Source organism: Cucumis melo, chromosome 3 (genome assembly GCF_025177605.1).
Source record: "Cucumis melo cultivar AY chromosome 3, USDA_Cmelo_AY_1.0, whole genome shotgun sequence".
NCBI classification, from domain to species: domain Eukaryota; kingdom Viridiplantae; phylum Streptophyta; class Magnoliopsida; order Cucurbitales; family Cucurbitaceae; genus Cucumis; species Cucumis melo.
Genome location: NC_066859.1, coordinates 30,629,868 through 30,648,973, shown reverse-complemented (window position 1 = coordinate 30,648,973; position 19,106 = coordinate 30,629,868). Strand labels below are relative to the sequence as shown.

At 32.7% G+C, this 19,106-nt stretch overlaps 3 protein-coding genes across 4 annotated transcripts; 1 reads left to right on the top strand and 2 right to left on the bottom strand.

Annotated features, from left to right (window-relative positions):
- Positions 1-4,381: 4,381 nt before the first annotated feature.
- LOC107990709 (classical arabinogalactan protein 11-like) lies at positions 4,382-4,708 on the bottom strand. The gene has a single exon (XM_017044462.2). It carries the CDS (start codon positions 4,706-4,708, stop codon positions 4,382-4,384), a length of 327 nt encoding a protein of 108 aa, XP_016899951.2.
- A 1,616-nt stretch (positions 4,709-6,324) lies between these two features.
- On the top strand, positions 6,325-11,871 carry LOC103487739 (T-complex protein 1 subunit epsilon). Of its 2 annotated transcripts, none has more exons than XM_008446179.3 (9): positions 6,325-6,683; positions 7,703-8,021; positions 8,600-8,948; positions 9,311-9,443; positions 9,877-9,929; positions 10,339-10,441; positions 10,872-11,038; positions 11,115-11,228; positions 11,342-11,871. In XM_008446179.3, exons 1-9 carry the CDS (start codon positions 6,485-6,487, stop codon positions 11,510-11,512), a joined length of 1,608 nt encoding a protein of 535 aa, XP_008444401.2. In that variant the 5' UTR covers positions 6,325-6,484; the 3' UTR covers positions 11,513-11,871. The 2 variants fall into 2 exon arrangements, with proteins under 2 accessions (XP_008444401.2, XP_050938423.1); XM_051082466.1 differs by having other exon boundaries at positions 6,327-6,683; positions 11,115-11,232.
- Positions 11,872-13,790: 1,919 nt separating this feature from the next.
- Positions 13,791-15,963, bottom strand: LOC103487738 (probable pectate lyase 5). Its single transcript, XM_008446177.3, has 4 exons — positions 15,712-15,963; positions 14,611-15,357; positions 14,362-14,500; positions 13,791-14,271 (listed from the first exon to the last, which is right to left on the bottom strand). The coding sequence occupies exons 1-4, from the start codon at positions 15,849-15,851 to the stop codon at positions 14,050-14,052; spliced, it is 1,248 nt and encodes a 415-aa protein (XP_008444399.2). The 5' UTR covers positions 15,852-15,963; the 3' UTR covers positions 13,791-14,049.
- Between the last annotated feature and the right edge of the window lie 3,143 nt (positions 15,964-19,106).

Here is a 19,106-nt window from a genome sequence, read left to right as displayed (position 1 = left end):
CTTGTTTTGTTTACTTAATTGTTCTTTTCTATATGTTTATTATTTACCCCTTCTCTTTTTACTATTTACGGTATTAACAAAAATTACTCTTATTCCCGTTTTTTAAGACCAAGTAGTGATACAAAAATCAACCCTTTACAACAACTAGCTACAGGGAGAATACACAATACTACTTCTTGTAGTTCATTCATTTCAAATATTTTTAATAATGGAAGAACAAATATCATACTATTATTAAATATATTTATATTGTATAAAGAAAAAAATTAAATATTTATATTGACGTTTATTAATGAAATGAGTGGCTAAATCTTAATGGGAAAGGAGAGAGAGAGAGAGAGAGAGAGAAAGAACTGTATTGTTTAAGCAAATATAGTATAGAGGTGAGGAAAAGAGAAATGTAAAAGGGGTATTGAGTTGAGTGAGAAAGGTTGGGGGTGCATAGCCCTAGGAATGTATAGGGGGAAGGGCAGCTATGGGCATTGCATTGCATTGCTACTGAAAGGGGACAGACAGGTATAGCCTACCTCTAATTCCTCTCCCTCAATCTCATCTCTCTCCCTTCCTTCCATTACTTTATTTTCTCTTTTCTCTTTTCTCTTTTCTCTTTTCCTTTTTGTGGATCCTCACTCTATCTGTCTCTCCTCTGTCCCAAGTTGGAATTGGAATTTGGATGGACTTCCCAACGTATCACACTCCTTTCACCCTTTGTTTATTGTTTTGTTTTTTGCACCCTGTTCCTTGTAATCCTTTAGTTTGAGAATGTGAAATATAGACGCATCCATACCCTATTATATTTTACAAATATTCATATATGTTTTCAAATAGTTCGGATATTTTATTTTTAAAAGTACATAAATTGAGCAAAGATATATTTTATCTTTAAAAGGAAAAATAAAATAGTTACCAAATAAATCTTAACTGCTTTTCTGTATTCTTTTCTTTTATCAACATTTTTATGTAAACAATATATTTTATTACTTATATATATATATATATATATATATATATTATATTGTTAAATTTACGGGTAGTGCACTCTCAACCAAACAAATTTATATATATATATAAAAAAAAAAAAGGTAAAAAAGTAAGTGTTATTTTTTAGATAAACAATCAAAAGAAAACGCTTTATAAACTCTAAAAAAAAATTAAATACCTCAAAACTAATTTTCCACCATCAAAATACACTCACTCGTAGTTTAAGAAAATATAATATAAAAACTCCTCACTCATAAATTGAAAATAAATTTTTTTAAAAGAATCAACACAAAAAGGAATCGTCTGGCTTGGTCCTTTTCTTCCATTCCATCTATAGATGAATTGGAAGAGAATTGGGCACATTCTTGCTAGGAAAAGTTGTTATAGTGTATTTTCTTGATTTTCTAGTACTATCGAGCGGTCAATTTCCCAACGTTAGTTTGACTTTAAGAATTTTGTCCTTTTGTTTGGAAAATTAGGTCTTAGTTGGTTTTATTATCAATAAAAGAGGTAAGATTTGTCAATAGTTTCATATGATAAATTGACAGTCATATATCAATTGAGATGCATTAGCTCACACACATTTTCTTGCATTGGAGTTGAATTAATCATTGCAATCGATTAAGAATAATGTGTAGTATATTTCCATGTATATATGAACATAACCAAGATGTCAATTCACATATATATTTTAATGAAAAAGACACCAGTTAGTTATAAAACTATTCCTATGTTCACAACTAAACACAATTATGCATCTTTTTCAGAGTATGTATGCGGTCTCGTGTCTAAAATTAGAAATATCATAAAGTATGGTTAATTTTAGGCAAATTAGGTGATTATTCGATCATCAATAGTTCCAACAGCCAATTATTCTCTGACAATGGAAGGTAATTTAAAAGAAAAAAACAATTGTCATCAAGCATTATAATATCAAAGGAGAAAAAAAAAAGTAATATTGATTTGGGTTAATTAGAATGCAATTAAGGAGGTAAATGAGGAAAAATATAAAAAGGAAAGGTGGGTAGCAATTTAGGATGGTGTGTCTGTATTTGTGTTCCCCATTAACACTATGAACGAGAATTATTAATTAGATGATGGGCCACGTACTCTATCTCTCTCTCTCTCTCTAAAAAGCTACGTTACTTTTGTTCTCCACCCACACCCTGTTTTCAGGATCTTCATGCCCAACTTACAACTATACGACAATTTTAATATTTAATTATCACTGTGTCCCACTTCAAACCAACATTATTTATAAACAATCGATCTTATAGAACTGATCAAATTATATTCCGCCTGCCTGCCATGCCAATACAATCCATGGCTGCTTACAAAACCTCTCTTTTAAATTCGTCATCGGTCGTCCCACCTCTCTTAAATTCGTCCAAGCTTACAATTTTTGTCTAACATCAAGCTTGTGGTTATGTGTGGTTCTCATGATCTCAAGGCAGTGGAGCATTTTGTTAACTCACGACTGGTTTAAGATTAAAAAAAAAAAAAAAAAAAAAAAACACAAGAATATGACTTCTTCTTTCTTTTGGACGGATGTTTTTCGATTTGATCTTCTTGTTTTTTCTTGAGCAATCCTTGGATTCACTTGTTGGCTCTCTGCAACTTCCGTGGGCAACTTCCAATAGAAAAGAGAAAAAAGGCTCACTATACATTCCCTTAAACTTTCTCCGTTTTTTAGGAGTTGTTTAATTAAGCTATTATATTATTTTACACGTAATTACTTATTGATTTTCTTTTTACGCCCTCCTTATTTTGTTTTTAATAATTAGAATAATGACAATAATAATATTGATAACAATGTCAAAATAAGTTGGTTCTAAGAAAAGTTATATTTATATAAATTGTGTGATCGCGAACTCCCCGAACAATTTTCTTTTAAAAGCCTACACAAAATTTTCAAAAATCCAAAAACATCATCATGGTAAAAATAAAATTGAAAAAAAAAAAAAGAGTAAAAATTGATAAGAAACGAACTTCAAAGGATAAAACATTGTGCATTACATGTGCAAAAAAAAAAAAAAAAAAAAAAAAGAAAAAAACATATCGTGGTAGTAATATACTAAAAATATAAATGTGCATTGCATATACTTAAAAAAGTTTGTCTTCTGCATACAATACTTATCAAATATATACAACTTTTAGGCCTAATTTCAGTAATGTTTTTTTTACATTACTGCAACTACGTACCCTTGTAGAATTCGTAGAGCCCTTTCATTTCAAACAAAATATGTACATAGAAAATCTATTTGGTTGATGTATAGGTATCCATTTTTTCCTTTGGAATCCCACAAACATGTGATTAGACGATTTCATATCACAATTTAAAAAAAAAAAAAAAAAGTATTAAAAGAAAGAATATCGTGGGTACCGTGAAAGAATTATTATAAATGGAATGAGAATTGAGATTACCCATGCATGCAAGCTCATGCATGCTAGGCTTAGCTGCTGCCTAGTTGCAACCATGATATAATTTATAAATAATAATGAGTCGACTGGGAGTGCGTGAAACAGAAGGGACTGAGGCAGACTCATACCCAAAACTCATCTCTTACACACATACAATCAAATCCTATATGTTATAGCCTATGCTCTGCTGCGTCTGTTGTTGCTGCATTTTGCCTTACTCAAATTTTACGAGTTACTTCTGAACTCACTGCATTATTACTATTATTATTATTATTATTATTATTATTATTATTATTATTATTATTATTATTATGTTGGGATCAGGTTTACCCATGCTAACGTTAATTAATAGTACATTACATTTTGGAGCACACTGCAGTTAGCAACAAAAGCCCAGATAGGTTAGCTATCTAACATTTAAAAGGAGGCCTACTCCTACTCTACTCTCATACACACATATATATATGTGCCAATTCTATTCTAAAACCCTCAGTTCCAATTCAACTCATCATTCATTTCTAATGTTTACTATATTTGTATGCCATAACAACATAAGAAACAGACCATAAAATATGTACATATCATATTTAATATTTATTCTATTAGAACAATCATATCTAATCATTTACTGGTTTCAAAATCACTCTAATAGAACAATCACCAAACTCACAACCTTTAAAAACGCTTTATTATTGGAATTTTGCTATAATTGAAATTAAATATGCAGTCGTTCAATACAATTGATTGTTTTAAAGCCAAAATAATCTTAGAGGTTTAATTTTATTGATGAATCGAATCCAATTGGTGGTTATGAAGGAGGGAAAAAGTAAGAACAAAAGAGAAAAAGAGTGTTAAATAATTTTAATAACCCTCACTTATTTTCATTTTCTTTATTCGAATTTCCATTGGACAAACAATTGCAAATCATTGAAAACATGAAAGCACGCGAATCAAGTGCAAATCTGTCGTCCACTTTAATCTAGAAGAAGAAAAATCCGGCAACCGCGGCAACGGCAGCAACCGCGGAGAATTTGAGGGCAGAGGCACCACTGGGAGCTGGAGCAGGAACGAATCCAGCTGCTGCAGAACCAGGTCCGCCGACAGGGGCTTCGACCACTTCGTTGCTGCCCGCGGGAGCATCAGCCCCCTCGGTGTTTCCAATCGCGTTATCGGCGGCGGGAGCCAATGTAGCTCCAGCACCAGCGCTATCAGCAGAACCCTTGGGAGCTTCGGCAGGTGAAGCAGCGCAGGCGAAGCCGATGACGGCGAAGAGGACCAAAGCAAAGACAACAAATTGGCGTGCCATTTTTTGTTTTTGTTGTTGTTGTTGTTTTTTTTTTTTTTTTTTTGAAAGGTTATTGAAGGAAAATGCAGTTCTTTGAATGAATGTGTAGAACTGCTTAGAAATGTGAAGGTTTGATTTGAAAGTGGGGAGGAGAGGGGTTTATATATCTACTGATTAACGATAATTTCGCTTGGGAGTTGAGGATTTTGTTACCGTTTTGCGCGAAACCTAAGGCTATGCATATTGTGAGCGAAGCCATCGAATCCAATTTGTTTCTTTAAAATAGTCTCTCTCCTTATTTTTGGTTAATCTCTCCAGTTTATTAATTATTACTATTATTAACATTATATAATTTTTGTTTAATTTTCAAAAAAAGGAAAGTGTTGTTGAAAATAGGATTAACATATTTGATTGAAGTTATTTTGAAACGGTGTTTTGTGATCACCATATACTGTTATACACATCAACAAAATATATATATATATATATATATATATATATATATATTATGTTTTGATAAAATATGATAAAACAAAGCAACAAAATTATTCGAAAAGATTGATGGGAATTCTTGATAATTTAGTGGATACATATCAAACTTTCAACGCTATTTGATTTCAGGTCCGTAGTTTATAAAAATTAATCTTACAAGCATTAATTACTTCAATCGACTGCAAATTTTGTTATTTTATTGTCAATTTCTCTAACGTTACATTTTGTTGAAAATTTGTGCACTATCAATAGTGTTACAATACTAGTTTTCAGTCATTTTTAAATTGACTAGTAATTCAAATAGCAATAGTTATGTACATATATATCACTCATGCAAATGCTAAAAAAGAAAGTAATAAGAATTTGTCACGTACAAATTGCAAACTCAACAATTTGATGAAATGTAATGATGTGCGTAACTTAAAAATGTACCTTACTTTTAAAATTTAAAATTTAAATGTTTCATTTATAAAGAAAAAAAAAACATTATAATAAAACTGGGGTAAAAACAAGTACAAATTTTTTTTAAGGAAAAATAAAAGATTTTGTTCCATAATCATCCAAAATTTATTTAAAATCAAGCCCCATCTCTATTTTTTTTTTGTTACATATTTTTATCCATGTTTTTAAACAACAGAGGAAAGGAATGAAAACTAAAAAAATTGAACCGATAAGCATTTTTTTTCATTCAACTTTCTTTCTCTATCATCTACGATAGAGAGAGGTTGTTTAGAAAACCAAATCAAATTAAAAAAAAAAAAAATAATAAGAAGTTATTTTTATTTTTGGAAATCATCTAATAATTCAAACATGTATTTAAAAAATATACAAAGACATAGAAAATAAATAAATTTAACTTTTAAAACATCAAAACGAAAAACGAAATGGTGAACAAAGATGAAAGTAGTATAAATGATTATGAATAAGATATCAGCAGCACGTGTAACCTTTAGCCAAAATATCACCCACGGAAAAAGAGCAAAATATCAAAAATAAATTCATGGTCAAACTCAGTGCTTACATCTCTTTCAGAAAGCACATAATGGGCCGTAATTATTAGAGGCCCAAATTTGTAAAGCCCAAAAAGAAAGGGAAGCCCAGAACGAGGAAGATGGATTCAACTAGGGCTTTCTGGAAGGAGGGAAACTCTAAAACCCTCCCGCTACTGTCTCTCGACCAGTTCCGTTCCCAGGAGCTTCTCTCAGTTCTCTTCTACTTTGCTAATTCACGGTCGGAGATCCATTTCATAGATATATACGATCTGGAACTCCTCAATCCGAGAGTTAAGCTGTTCTCCACTCAGTCATGGCGCTCGCTTTCGATGAGTTTGGAAGGCCATTTATAATCTTGAAGGAGCAGGAGCAGAAGACCAGGTTGAGGGGTCTCGATGCCCAGAAGGCTAACATTGCTTCTGGTAAAGCTGTTGCCCGTATCCTCAGGACCTCTCTCGGTCCTAAGGGTATGGACAAGATGCTCCAGAGCCCCGATGGGGATGTTACAATAAGTTAGTCTCACTCATTTCCTCTACTTCTCACTTCTAGTCTCTTATTTTTCTTAATTCTCGCTTTCTTTTCTTGGATTTTAGAACGAAATGTGTTGTTCTTTACTCCTTTGTTTGAATCTGGACGTCGCATCTTTATGAGTTACTGGCACTAGAACCTGGGAATGCTATTGTACTCGGCGTTTAAATAAAATCGTTGATCTTCTATTGCTTTTTATTTTTATACTCGCTCTTGCTGGTCTGTAACTTTGGGAAGTAGTATTTCTGAATTTGAGTGGTTATAGGTTAGCTAATAACGTAGTTAACTAAGGCTTTGTTGATAATTAATGTAGCTTTGATAACCAAGAAACAAGTTACACTATGTAAACCAGTTAATGATCACTAGCAGAAGGATAATATTTCATAAAATGCCGTGATTTTGATCCGTCTCGTGTTCATTCCGTATTGCTTAGTTTGAGTTCCTACATCGCATCCCCTTTGATACTTAAAATGGTTACTATTCTTCTTTAAAAGAAAAAATAAAGGCAGAAAAAGTTTAGGCCAGACTCAAGGATAGCACTATGTCCTCTTAAGGGCAGGAGCCTGGACATTGTTTCGAGACATTTTTTTTTTCTTTCCCTTTTTGTGGTTTTGTTTTGAGCCATAGGAGAATCCATAGGTTGTCGTTTTGGTTTTTGTTTATATTTTTTTTTATAGTTTGGACCTTGAAGTTTTGGGCTTAGGATGTAACTTCATTCATTTTCGTTATAGATTTTGAATACCTGAAATCATGTCCAACAATTTGCCGAATATGTGAATTTTTGGCTTGCGTCAGAGATGTAGCTGGAAACAATACACTTTTACGTTATAGTCAATAATATTTTACTAAAATATAGTTGATTTTTTGTTAGTTCTGTTCATAAGAAAATTTCAGTTATAGATTGTTTCATTTATGTTATTGAAGTTTAATGTCGTAGAAGTTTGGACTATTTTCTATTGTTGGTTTATTTTCCAGTAAGTTCCTCTTGTTATGTCTTTTTCAGCAAATGATGGTGCAACAATCCTGGAGCAGATGGACGTTGACAATCAAATTGCCAAATTGATGGTTGAGTTGTCTCGAAGTCAGGATTATGAGATTGGTGATGGCACCACTGGGGTGGTTGTAATGGCTGGTGCACTCTTGGAACAGGCTGAGCGATTATTAGAACGTGGAATTCATCCCATTCGAATTGCAGAGGGTTATGAACTGGCCTCCAGGATAGCTGTTGACCATCTAGAGCATATTGCACAAAAGTTTGATTTTGGAGAGACAAACTTAGAGCCCTTGATTCAAACTTGCATGACCACTTTATCATCGAAGATGTACGGCGATCTGATTCTATTCTTTCATTTTTATCTTAATGAAAGTCGTTTCTTATAAGGGAACCCAAAAAAAAAGCAAAGGAAAAAAAAGTGTCCAGTATACTTTCTATTTCATTATCGCATCAACATTCTTGATTTTTGAATGATGTTGCACAGACTACAGTCATGGATGCATGTTAGGTTTAGGGGGTTTTTGTAACTGTTGTTTGATAATAGTTTTTAACATTGCATTTCTTGTATGTTAGTCTTGTGCTCTCATACATGCAATCAAGTATCATTAAATCAGTTATCATAAATTGTAATTTAATTAATGGTCAAGTGTATTGGTTTGGTTATGTGTAACATGAATAGATGAAAGCTATCAACACCATGGTTTTCTCCTAATTTGGAAGTATTATTAATGTTGCATAGGTGATCAGATTATGAAAATACAAAGCTCTAGCAATTTAGCTTTTTGTTTACTGACGGTCCAATGATCTTAAAATATGATTTTGCTGGCTAAAGAGAGATGGTTGATGAATATTATTATGATGTATTATGACTTTGATGCCTCTTATAGCTTTTTTCTTATCTTGCAGTGTGAATCGTTGTAAGCGTAGTCTAGCAGAAATTGCTGTTAAAGCAGTTGTTGCTGTGGCAGATCTTGGAAGAAGGGACGTTAACTTAGACTTGATTAAAGTTGAGGGGAAAGTAGGGGGAAAGTTAGAAGATACTGAACTTGTATATGGTATTATTGTTGACAAGGACATGAGTCATCCTCAGATGCCAAAGCAAATTGAAGATGCTAAGATTGCCATATTGACTTGCCCGTTTGAGCCTCCTAAGCCCAAGACAAAGCATAAGGTTGATATTGATACAGTGGAGAAGTTCCAGACATTGAGACTACAGGAACAGAAATACTTCGATGACATGGTGCAGAAATGCAAGGTAGAACATTAAATGCTAAATATGGTTCTTTGACTTTTTCTGATGATGTAATACTATAATCTACTTTGTGGGCCTTTTGGCTTGGGATAGAGGTTAGTAGAGAATAGAAAGGTTTCGTGGAAGAGGGAGTTCTTCCCTTCGATTTCAATGAATTTTGGACTTGTACTTATATTTCAAGAGATATTCCCCTAGGGTTCTTTTTATAATTTTCTTTTGCATTGTCTTTTTTCATCGACTTATTCTTTTATTTTTTCTTTTGGTATTTCCACTGGTAACAACAAATTAGGTTTTCTTTCTTTCTCTCTTTCTTTCTTCTCACAAAAGATTTAGCGTTTGGTTTCGCTAATGCATTTTTGTTTCAGGATGTTGGTGCTACATTGGTTATTTGTCAATGGGGATTTGATGATGAGGCAAATCATCTGCTGATGCACCGAAATTTGCCAGCTGTGAGATGGGTTGGTGGTGTGGAGCTTGAGTTGATAGCAATAGCCACAGGTCTGTCTCAATTAGTTTATCATCATATGAGATTACTCATGTGGGGACCCTTGGGGTTGGGCTCTGTGAAAACCCTTAGATGCAACTTAGCAGCCGTTGGTTTTAACCCCTGATAGTGTTGCTTTCTTGGGATTCCTGTTTTTCTCGAGTTTTGTGACTAAACATTTTGAGTTTTTTGACCTTTTGTTTGGAAAAGGAGCATTTTGTCTTTTAATTGTCACAGGTGACACTCATTCTTGACTAATTTGTTGATTGAATGGCAAGACAAAAGTTCGAATTTGTCTTGATCATTGTTTTCAATCCAAATTGCTTGCCAAGAGACTGAATTAAGCTAATGTTGGTCCTGTCTGGGTCACTAGTTTTTAAAGTATCGTTCACTGTGGGTAATGTGTTTTACTTATTTGTTCAAATTGTTGTATTTTTTACTTTGTAGGTGGGAGAATAGTCCCTAGGTTCCAAGAATTGACACCAGAGAAACTGGGAAAGGTATCACTGATCCTGATCACTTCTCATTTATCTTTAGAATACTTTTTACTCATTTTAAACATTACGTAATTTCTTTATTTTGAATTTCATTCTTGCTAGCAACTCAGCATGTGCGCTTAACTTGTTCAATGTAGAATATACATGTATACTTCATGGTCGATAGGTAGGGAATTGCTGTTTAAACCATATGGAATTTATTTGGATGAAATATATATTTTATCTTGGTCTTATGGATTAATCAGCCAGTTCCTCTTTTGTGACTTATTGTGATTTTGAAATAATCAAATATTCGTTGTAGCTTATGTTTTTTGTTTGTCTGAACTTAAGCAACATTTTTTTTATGTGAGCTTATTCTATATTACAAGCTGCCCTAACTCACAATGATATCTTCTTTTTGTCTTTTTTAAAGGCTGGCTTGGTTCGAGAAAAATCATTTGGTACAACAAAAGACCGGATGCTATACATTGAACATTGTGCAAATTCAAGGGCCGTGACCATTTTTATCCGAGGAGGTAGGTAGATTCTTTGTTATTCTGTTTATTCTTCAAGTAATTTATTTTAGCTTTTTTATGCTGATTGATAAATGATAGATTAGGCTGCAGAGTTTGACAACTAGTTAGATAAATGATGTTACAATTGAATTTGGCCTAGTAGTTAGACTACTCACTTCTAGTGGTGCTCAGTTTAAAGCATTATGGTTAAACGGGAACCTGCAGTGCTTAATATGTAGCAGATATGCAGTATCCAGTTTCAACACAAGTAGGTTGACCGGCTGTTGTACTTGTATATTAAAAGGCAGGAAAGATGGAAAAAAATGTAAAACATGAGAGTCAATAAAATTTAAATGATGGAAATGAAAGAACACAATAAAGTTAAAATCTTGATTCAAGGGCTTTGATGATCATAGACTCATGAGTTGTATCATGTGATGGTTTGTTTTAGGTAACAAAATGATCATAGAGGAGACAAAACGCAGTATCCACGATGCTTTATGTGTCGCTAGGAATCTCATTCGCAATAACTCCATAGTATATGGCGGTGGCTCAGCTGAGATTTCTTGTTCAGTTGCTGTTGAGACAGCTGCTGATAAGTACCCTGGAGTTGAGCAGGTATGAGGCTTCTGTCTTATCCGAATCCCATCTTAATGGACAAACAATGCTGAATATTTTCTCCCTGTGTTTGCAGTATGCTATTAGGGCATTTGCTGATGCTCTGGACGCTGTTCCAATGGCACTTGCGGAGAACAGTGGCTTACAACCCATTGAAACACTTTCTGCTGTAAAATCTCAGCAAATTAAGGTTAGTGTGAACAATTACCATCCCAAATCACTGACTCAAAATTAATATTTGTGATTTTAAGGATCAACTTTGCACAAAGAGTCCATCATTAACTTGGATTTAATAATATTCAGGAGAACAATCCTTATTGTGGAATTGACTGCAATGATATTGGCACAAATGACATGCGGGAGCAAAACGTATTTGAGACTTTGATCGGTAAGCAACAACAGATTTTACTGGCAACTCAGGTCGTGAAGATGATTCTGAAGATTGATGATGTCATTTCTCCTTTGGATTATTAACGCATTTGTGATTTTCGCTGCCTTCACTTATTAGCCATGGCTTTCTAATGGCATGCATGCTCAGTTGTCAGTGACGTGAGACTCCTTTCTACTCTTAGTTATAGTAGGGGAATGTTATGTACCTTAGAATTTTTGCTGGCATTATTTAAAATTTCAGAGTGTATGGTTTTTTGGGAATGATAGATTATTGTTTGTGTGAATGTAAGGAGGGATGAGCTCAATATAAGCCTAAGGCTTTCTCTTGGTTAGTCTGGTTTATACATGAGCAATGTGACATCATTCACCAACTCTTTTAGTGCTATCTTCAATTTTCTCGGATTTGGTATATTTATTATCAATGGATGGAGGAATGTTTTGTATGAACCGTCTTCATCGGCCGTTCCCTTTTGCCCTGTTTAACCTACTTTCTCAAAGTTACTCCTCCAAACACTAAATTTTCTTCTTTACCCCTTTAATCTCTATCTCTAACTCTTGGCCGAGAGTTTATATTAGGTTAAAAGGTTTGTGGGAATTCGAATTTCTATCCACCATTAGATCCAGTTATGTTCATGTTAGGTGGGTTCTTTTAAAAGGACGCAATAATTGTATGATTAGACATCATTGCACTTATTATTTAGTATTGAAATGACAATTCTGTTGTAGAGGCAATTTTATTTTTTTTGTAAAAAAAGAGCTGTTTACATTAAAAGCTTAAAAGTATGATAAGAATTTGATATTTGATTTATTATTTATTAATTTTAAAATGTGAAGAATGTAATTTTGTACAAAAAGAATTTGTGGGATATCGTTATAAACTCTGTTTCCTCATGCTTCTCGCCCCAAGGAAATACAAATGCATTCAAATGGTGTCATCCAAGTCTATTATAAATTCGATCAAAGGAAAAAAGAAAAGAAAAGAAAACTTTATTAAATAGAAATTTTGTTAGGATAAATTCCGAAAAGTGGGCCATCGGAAAAGACAAGGATCTCATCTGTATGCAAGTTCTACGGTTCAGATTTACCCCAAACAAATTATTTGAATTCTCTCCTGTCCTCCATTATTAATATTATTATTATTTCAAAAAATATATATATTTTTTTCTTTGTTATATAACAAAAGAATCTTTCTAATATATATATATATATATATATATATATGTATATATATATTTTAAAATTGAATTTAAGAGTTTGATTTTTGAGTACTCTATTTTTTGTTTTGGAGAATAGGAGGGAAAATCAAATCTATGGGTTCAAAATTAGGTATTTTTTAATACTCTAAGAATAACCATTTTCAAATGGACATAGATCAAAGACACAGTGACTAAAGAATCTCAGAAGTTGATATGAAATCATTAAATAGAATTGAAGGGAAAATGAAATGAAGATAGTAATAAATAATAAATGAGGGTGTGACAGTGATTTATGGGTCTTTTGCATTTGCCTCAAAAGTCCACTGCCCAATATGTATTTGCTCTGACAGGGAACAACTTCTATCTATCTCCATTCATTGTGTTTCTCACTTCTCTATTTCTTCTCTATTCCTTTCCCCCTTTTTCCTATTTTCTTCTTCCTATTTTGTTTTTGTTTTCTTTAATCAGTCATCCAATCCTTACTTTTATCTTCCCAGTTCTAATAATTAATCATATTGTTTAGGTTTATCGTATTGAACACCTTTTTCATTGGACTATTATATGCTTTTTTGGGTGGCCTAAAACTTCACTGTTTAGTGTTTTGTTTATTGGTTGGATTTTAGGTGTCATTTGTTTGTTAAGTTTTAGATTGTTTTTAGTTTTGATTCTAAACAACCATATTAAATTTACTATTATTAGTTATAACATGGTTTGATTAAAAAAAAAAAATAATAAATAAATAACAATTCACCTTTGTGTATGCATCAATAAAATGTCAGTGGAATCTCATATAATTTTAACCATTGCACTTCTAAATACATCAACTTTTAATTTTTTGTTTTTTTTTTTTTTTTAAGATGGAACATTCAACAACAAACTAGAAATAATGAGGTTTGTTTAGAGTACAAGAAATGGAGTTGTACATTTTTTTAAGTATATGTTAACTACGATTAGGTTGGGTTAAGTGACATTGAATAAGGGATTTTCAAGTGCATGACCAAAAATGCTTTTATAACCTTTTTATTTTCAATGCTTTCCCTGGCGGATGTCCCTTTTTATGTACTTTATTCGGTACCGCACAATTGAATCAAAAGTTTCATAATTGCATCCTTGATTTCATAATTTGGATTGTGGCCTTTTATCCTGTAATTATTGAAGACTTCCTGTTTTAAAAACAGAATACAAATTTCCTTTTTTCATAATAATATTTCATATTAATATTGTAATTAGACAGAATTACAAATGTTGGGTCACTCACTCTGAAGTTGACTTTTTCTCAAGCCTTTCAGTTGTGACCGATCAAATAAAATTTATACTATACAAGAAGATTTCCAAATCTCTCCTTGCTTCCTGATTTATCTTTAATATATTGTCATCTTGGTCCATATATGTATATATATTTCCACCGTTCTCGCAGTGGTTGGACTAACACCGAGACCCTTTTCGACATTTCAACACTCCAGCTCCTGACGTGATCGAACTAACTAGCGACGACGACTTAGCGCTCAAGCTAGAAGCTCTTGCATATCTAGACGATGCTCCGGCACCAGACCTTACGAAGAATGCTCCATTCAACATCAAATCTCCATCTGATCTCCAATTCCAATTCTTCCACTTGCTTTGTGGTGCATCCTCTCGTTTTGTCACCTAAAACGTCAACCATCAACATTAAGTTAATTTAAAAGATATAACCTATTTGAATTGAAGCAATAACGTCTGTCGGTCCAAAATTCTCACCTCTTTCCTATTTTGGTTATTGGGAGCAAGGTATCTATTTCCTTGGCTATTGATAGTAGGAGATGCACTTCCACCAATGGCATACATTATCCAATGTGTATAGTCATTGTTTACCACATGGAAATATCCATGGCGACACCTATCCATCCATCAGCACACAAAATTTCAAATTAATCTAGAGGACTCGCTGACTAATTTTGAACAAAGTATAAAGCTACCCTTATACTTCAGTATAGAAACTGAACTTACCGTGGCATTCTTTGAACAAGGCCCTCACCAAAATGGTTAAAAGCAATGGTGACTTGCATGTTCTTATCTTGTGTATAGGAATCACTATGTCCCAAAAGCATAACTTTGTTATGATGAGTCATGTAATTGTTGGAAACAGTAATAGCCGTCGATCCATGAATCGCATCAATCAACCCATCACGGCAATTCGACAAAGAGCAATGGTCAATCCAAACATGGCTTCCTCCAAATATCGATATCCCATCCCCGTCCGACACCGTCCTCCAACCGTAATGCTCCGGCGAGTCTCTCACGTAAGTGTTCCCACCTTGCTTGCAATCGTGAATGTTAATGCCGTGGATTATAATGTTGGTCACAAATTGAATGGTAATGCAAGGCCCTCCGGCGATGTGGACGGAGACGCCACGCCCGTCGATGGTTTTGAAAGAGTTCATCAGAAGCTCTGCTTTTAATTTGATGACCATGTCGCGCTTGAAAATGATCCATAAGGGTTCCTTTTGGATTACGGCGTGCCGGAGTGTGCCTGGTTTTGGGTTCACCACGTCATTGTCGGATGGGTCCGTCACGATGTAGTATCTGCCGTTTTTGCCGCCGATGGCTCGTTTTCCGAACCCAATGGCGCAGTTGGCTAGCCTCTTTCGGTTCTTTTCCCAATTGGCATCGCAACGCCAGCAGTCGTCTATGGGGTTGCCAGTTCTACAGGATAGGAACCCCAAATTCCTTCTTGTTGTTGCATTGTTGATGCTCCTGTAAATCATCACCCATAAAACATAAACGTTGGACTGTTACAAGAAATTGAGATAAGTAAACTTGATTTTGAAATGGGGTGTTAGTGTTTGAAAACAAAGTAGAAATGATTAGAAAAATGAATGTAGGAGAGAGAACTTTAGATGGAATTTGATGAACAAATTTTCTGAACTTACTTAATTTAAGATTTGAATTCGTTAGTACATTTTAGTGTTATTCAATATTAGAGAAATTGAAATTTGAAAAAGTAGTTTAAAAGAAAGAATAACAAGTAATTAAAAGGTGGTGGAAGAAATAATAGTAAAATTGGTGGGAATTAGGGAATTAGGTGTCAATTTGAAGAGAGGGACTTACGTAAGAACTTCTTGGGCGACTAAATCAGGATCGGGGACCGGAGAAGACGATGAAATGGAGCACATTTGGAGCATAACCATACTAAACACTAATACTTTTATACTTATTATCATGATCACAACAAATTTGGGATTTTCCATACCTCTTTCTCTCTTTCTTTCTTTCTTCCTTTTGTGTATGAATTAGCAGAGAAAAGGATTTGATTGAGAGAGTTTGGTGATGGTGTAGGAAAGGCTTAAAGAATGATGGTTTTTATAAACCATCACAATTGGATTGTCCTTTATTTTATTTATTTTTTATATATAAAATAAAAATGCAAAAGATTGTTTTTATTTTATTTTATTTTATTTTAAAAAGCCCCCAAATCTAAGGTCACATTGATCCATGATTTCAGTTGGGCACAAAGTAGTTGGCCGTTAACTTGGGCTTCTCTACCAAAGTCAATTTAAATTACTCATATTTCTACATCATCCTTCTTCTTCTTAACTTTTTTTTCACAACAACTAATGTGCTTTTTATTTTGGATATATCTTTTCTTTTGTTTGGAACCAACCATGCACCATACAATTCAATTACATATTAATGTAGTGATCAGAGAAATAATCAGAGTATAAAATATTACAAATTTAAGTGTTTCTTTTAACCTCATGATACATCCAAAAGACCCTCTTGCAATGGTAATTCTTGCAAGAAAGTTACTCCAAATCTGCCGACACTTCCCATAATTTTTAAAATGGATGTCGGCGTCATCCTCTATACATAAATCCAAATCCAAATTCTCTCTCTCTCTCTCTCTCTCTCTCTCTCTCTCTCCATTTTTTTCCCCTTTTAAATTCATCCCATAAATCACAATTCATCTTCTAAAGTGATTAAATAATATATAAACCAACAACGTACATTTTGTATCAACCAATGGCTATTTTATTTAGATATAGTAAGAAAAAGCATTTGCTTTGAATAATTTTGTTAATTCGATCTCATTTAAAAGAAAGAAAGAAAGAAAGAAAGAAAGAAAGAAAGAAAAAAAAAAGGAATTTAAAACATGAAATGCCACATGGGAGGTTCGTACAATCCGTCAAGAAGATGACGTGGTCATGTTTTTTGTTGGAAAGCCATGTTCTCCCATGTGCCCTTCCTCATCGGCTCCGTAAAATCTCAGCCATCCGATGCTTTGACCTTTTGAATTCACATTTGTTCTCATCAAAGATGTAAGCCGTCAGATTCCATCCTAACCAAACACCAGAAATTCAGGATTATTATAAACCCAGACGTGGATAAGATAGTACATCAATTATAATCAATACATGCAAAACCAAAGTATATTAATTTTGTTATTAATTTTAATGAATGAATGAATGATAGTTTGGTAGTACGAACATATTGCGTGTGGGATTAGGCCTTAAACTGCTGCTTGGGTTCCGGGAATTTCACTTATCCCAACTTGGGTTTACATTATTCCAATCCAAATCCCTTTTCATACTCCACCATTCTCTATCATATTATTCCACAAACATTCAAAACTCTCATATTATTATTCTTTATAATTTCCACCGACGCCTTCCTTTCACCATTTATAAACACCCTAAAACCTTCCCTAATACATATTCAAATTGGTTTAATTATGGAAGAGAGAATAATGATAATAATAATAATAATAATAAGAATAATATGGTGGGGAAGGAAAAAAGAATAATATTTAATTTAATTAATTATTAAAAAGAAGAATGAAAAAGAGTGGAATATGGAGGTGGAGGGCTGCGCTCATTGAGGGTTATGAAGCAAACCCCAATGTCCATTATTGATATATATATATATATATATATATATATATATCGCATTTCATAGCTGTAGGGCACCGCAGATTGCCCTAATCAACAACCCTTTCTCATTTTTATTCTTTTCAACATTATATTTATAATTTATAAATAAGTTTGAAAAAAAAAAAAAAACAGTACACTCTTTCTCAACAAAAATCATTGATATCTGTTCATATTTGATCACTAAATCCTATTTTTTAATTCCACATATATATCACTTTGTTTTATGTATATATATGATTGAATTAGTTTTCATATCTTATTTTTATTCTTAAATTATCTTTTTTTAATTAAATAAATATAATTTTTTAAAAATACATATTTGAGCATATTTAGAAGAGAATTTGATTATTAGAAAAATGTTTTGAAAGTTATATAGTTGTAAGTAGAGTACAATTTTTTTATTTTAAGAAAGAAAAGAAAAAAAAAAAAAAAACGAAGTCAAACCACAAAATAATATTGACTCTTCCCTCCCCCACATGCCATCTAGAAAGGTTAGGGAAACACTCCTAATTTTGGTTCACATGCCCTCTCTCAATGCTTAATACCAAATCCCAATTAAATTGGTCTTAATTAGTCATTCATTTTTATTTGACTTAATCACTTCATTCCTTTTCTTACCCAAAAAAAAAAAAAAAAAAAAAAAAAAAAAACAACTCATTAATTCACTCTTCGATTCCTTTCCTTTGCAGTTTATCTAGAAACGAAATGTTCAAACAATTAAAATTAAATGTTTTGAAAAGATAAAATACTTTCAAAATATATTTTCATGAAAATCATAAATCATATAAATTTAAATAAATGGTATTCTTCCTATGTTATTTAAATATGAGTGATTTACCAATATGTTCGTTCTTAAAAAAATGGGAAGCATCTCATTAACGAACCACCTCTAAAATATTGCTTTTAAATTACTACTTCGAAGATGGATAGTTTATCTTAAATTATAACGGTTAACTAAACGAGAGATGATCGGAGAAAAAAAAAAAAGAATAGAGAAGTGAGAGAGAGTTGAAAAAGAATATTCCCAACATTCACATGGGAATATTGAGAGAGGCCATGTGGCTTCCAATTAAATCAAATGATAGAATGATAAATTCCTTTCCTTATGGTACTGAGACTTTAGGTTCATTATCATTTTCATGTCCATAATCCCCACACACACACACACTCCTAATATCTTCCTAACTTCCTCTTTTATTACCTACAAAATAACCTTTTTTAATATTAATTTACCCATTACTTTAAAATAAGTTTTATTTTAATTTCTTCAAATTTATTCTAATTTTAGTTTTCAACCGCTCTTTTGAAAATAAAAAAAAATGAACTAATCTGAATTTAATTTTTTTTAAAGACAATTGTGAATTTGTAATAGTTGAAAATGTGTCATAAAATTTGGTTGAATATAACTCGAGTTTCATAAATTTAATATTTTCAAACAACATAATAATGAATTTGATCATTTTTAACTTTTTTTTTTGTGGGTAAAATCATCTGATTTATCTTAATTATATCAGTAATAATTTAATTAATTGTGTTAATCCTCAACCAGTGACTTTATTATCCACTAAATGATGT

Bases quoted from the DNA above. Each gene is read 5' to 3' on its own strand.
- LOC103487739 (XM_008446179.3), top strand. From the start codon at position 6,485: ATGGCGCTCGCTTTCGATGAGTTTGGAAGGCCATTTATAATCTTGAAG. The intron at 6,684-7,702 runs GTTAGTCTCACT...TGTCTTTTTCAG, and splicing joins CGATGGGGATGTTACAATAA to CAAATGATGGTGCAACAATC. The intron at 8,022-8,599 runs GTACGGCGATCT...CTTATCTTGCAG, and splicing joins ACCACTTTATCATCGAAGAT to TGTGAATCGTTGTAAGCGTA.
- LOC103487738 (XM_008446177.3), bottom strand. From the start codon at position 15,851: ATGGAAAATCCCAAATTTGTTGTGATCATGATAATAAGTATAAAAGTA. The intron at 15,358-15,711 runs GTAAGTCCCTCT...GATGATTTACAG, and splicing joins GTCGCCCAAGAAGTTCTTAC to GAGCATCAACAATGCAACAA. The intron at 14,501-14,610 runs GTAAGTTCAGTT...ATGGATGGATAG, and splicing joins CTTGTTCAAAGAATGCCACG to GTGTCGCCATGGATATTTCC.
- LOC107990709 (XM_017044462.2), bottom strand. From the start codon at position 4,708: ATGGCACGCCAATTTGTTGTCTTTGCTTTGGTCCTCTTCGCCGTCATC.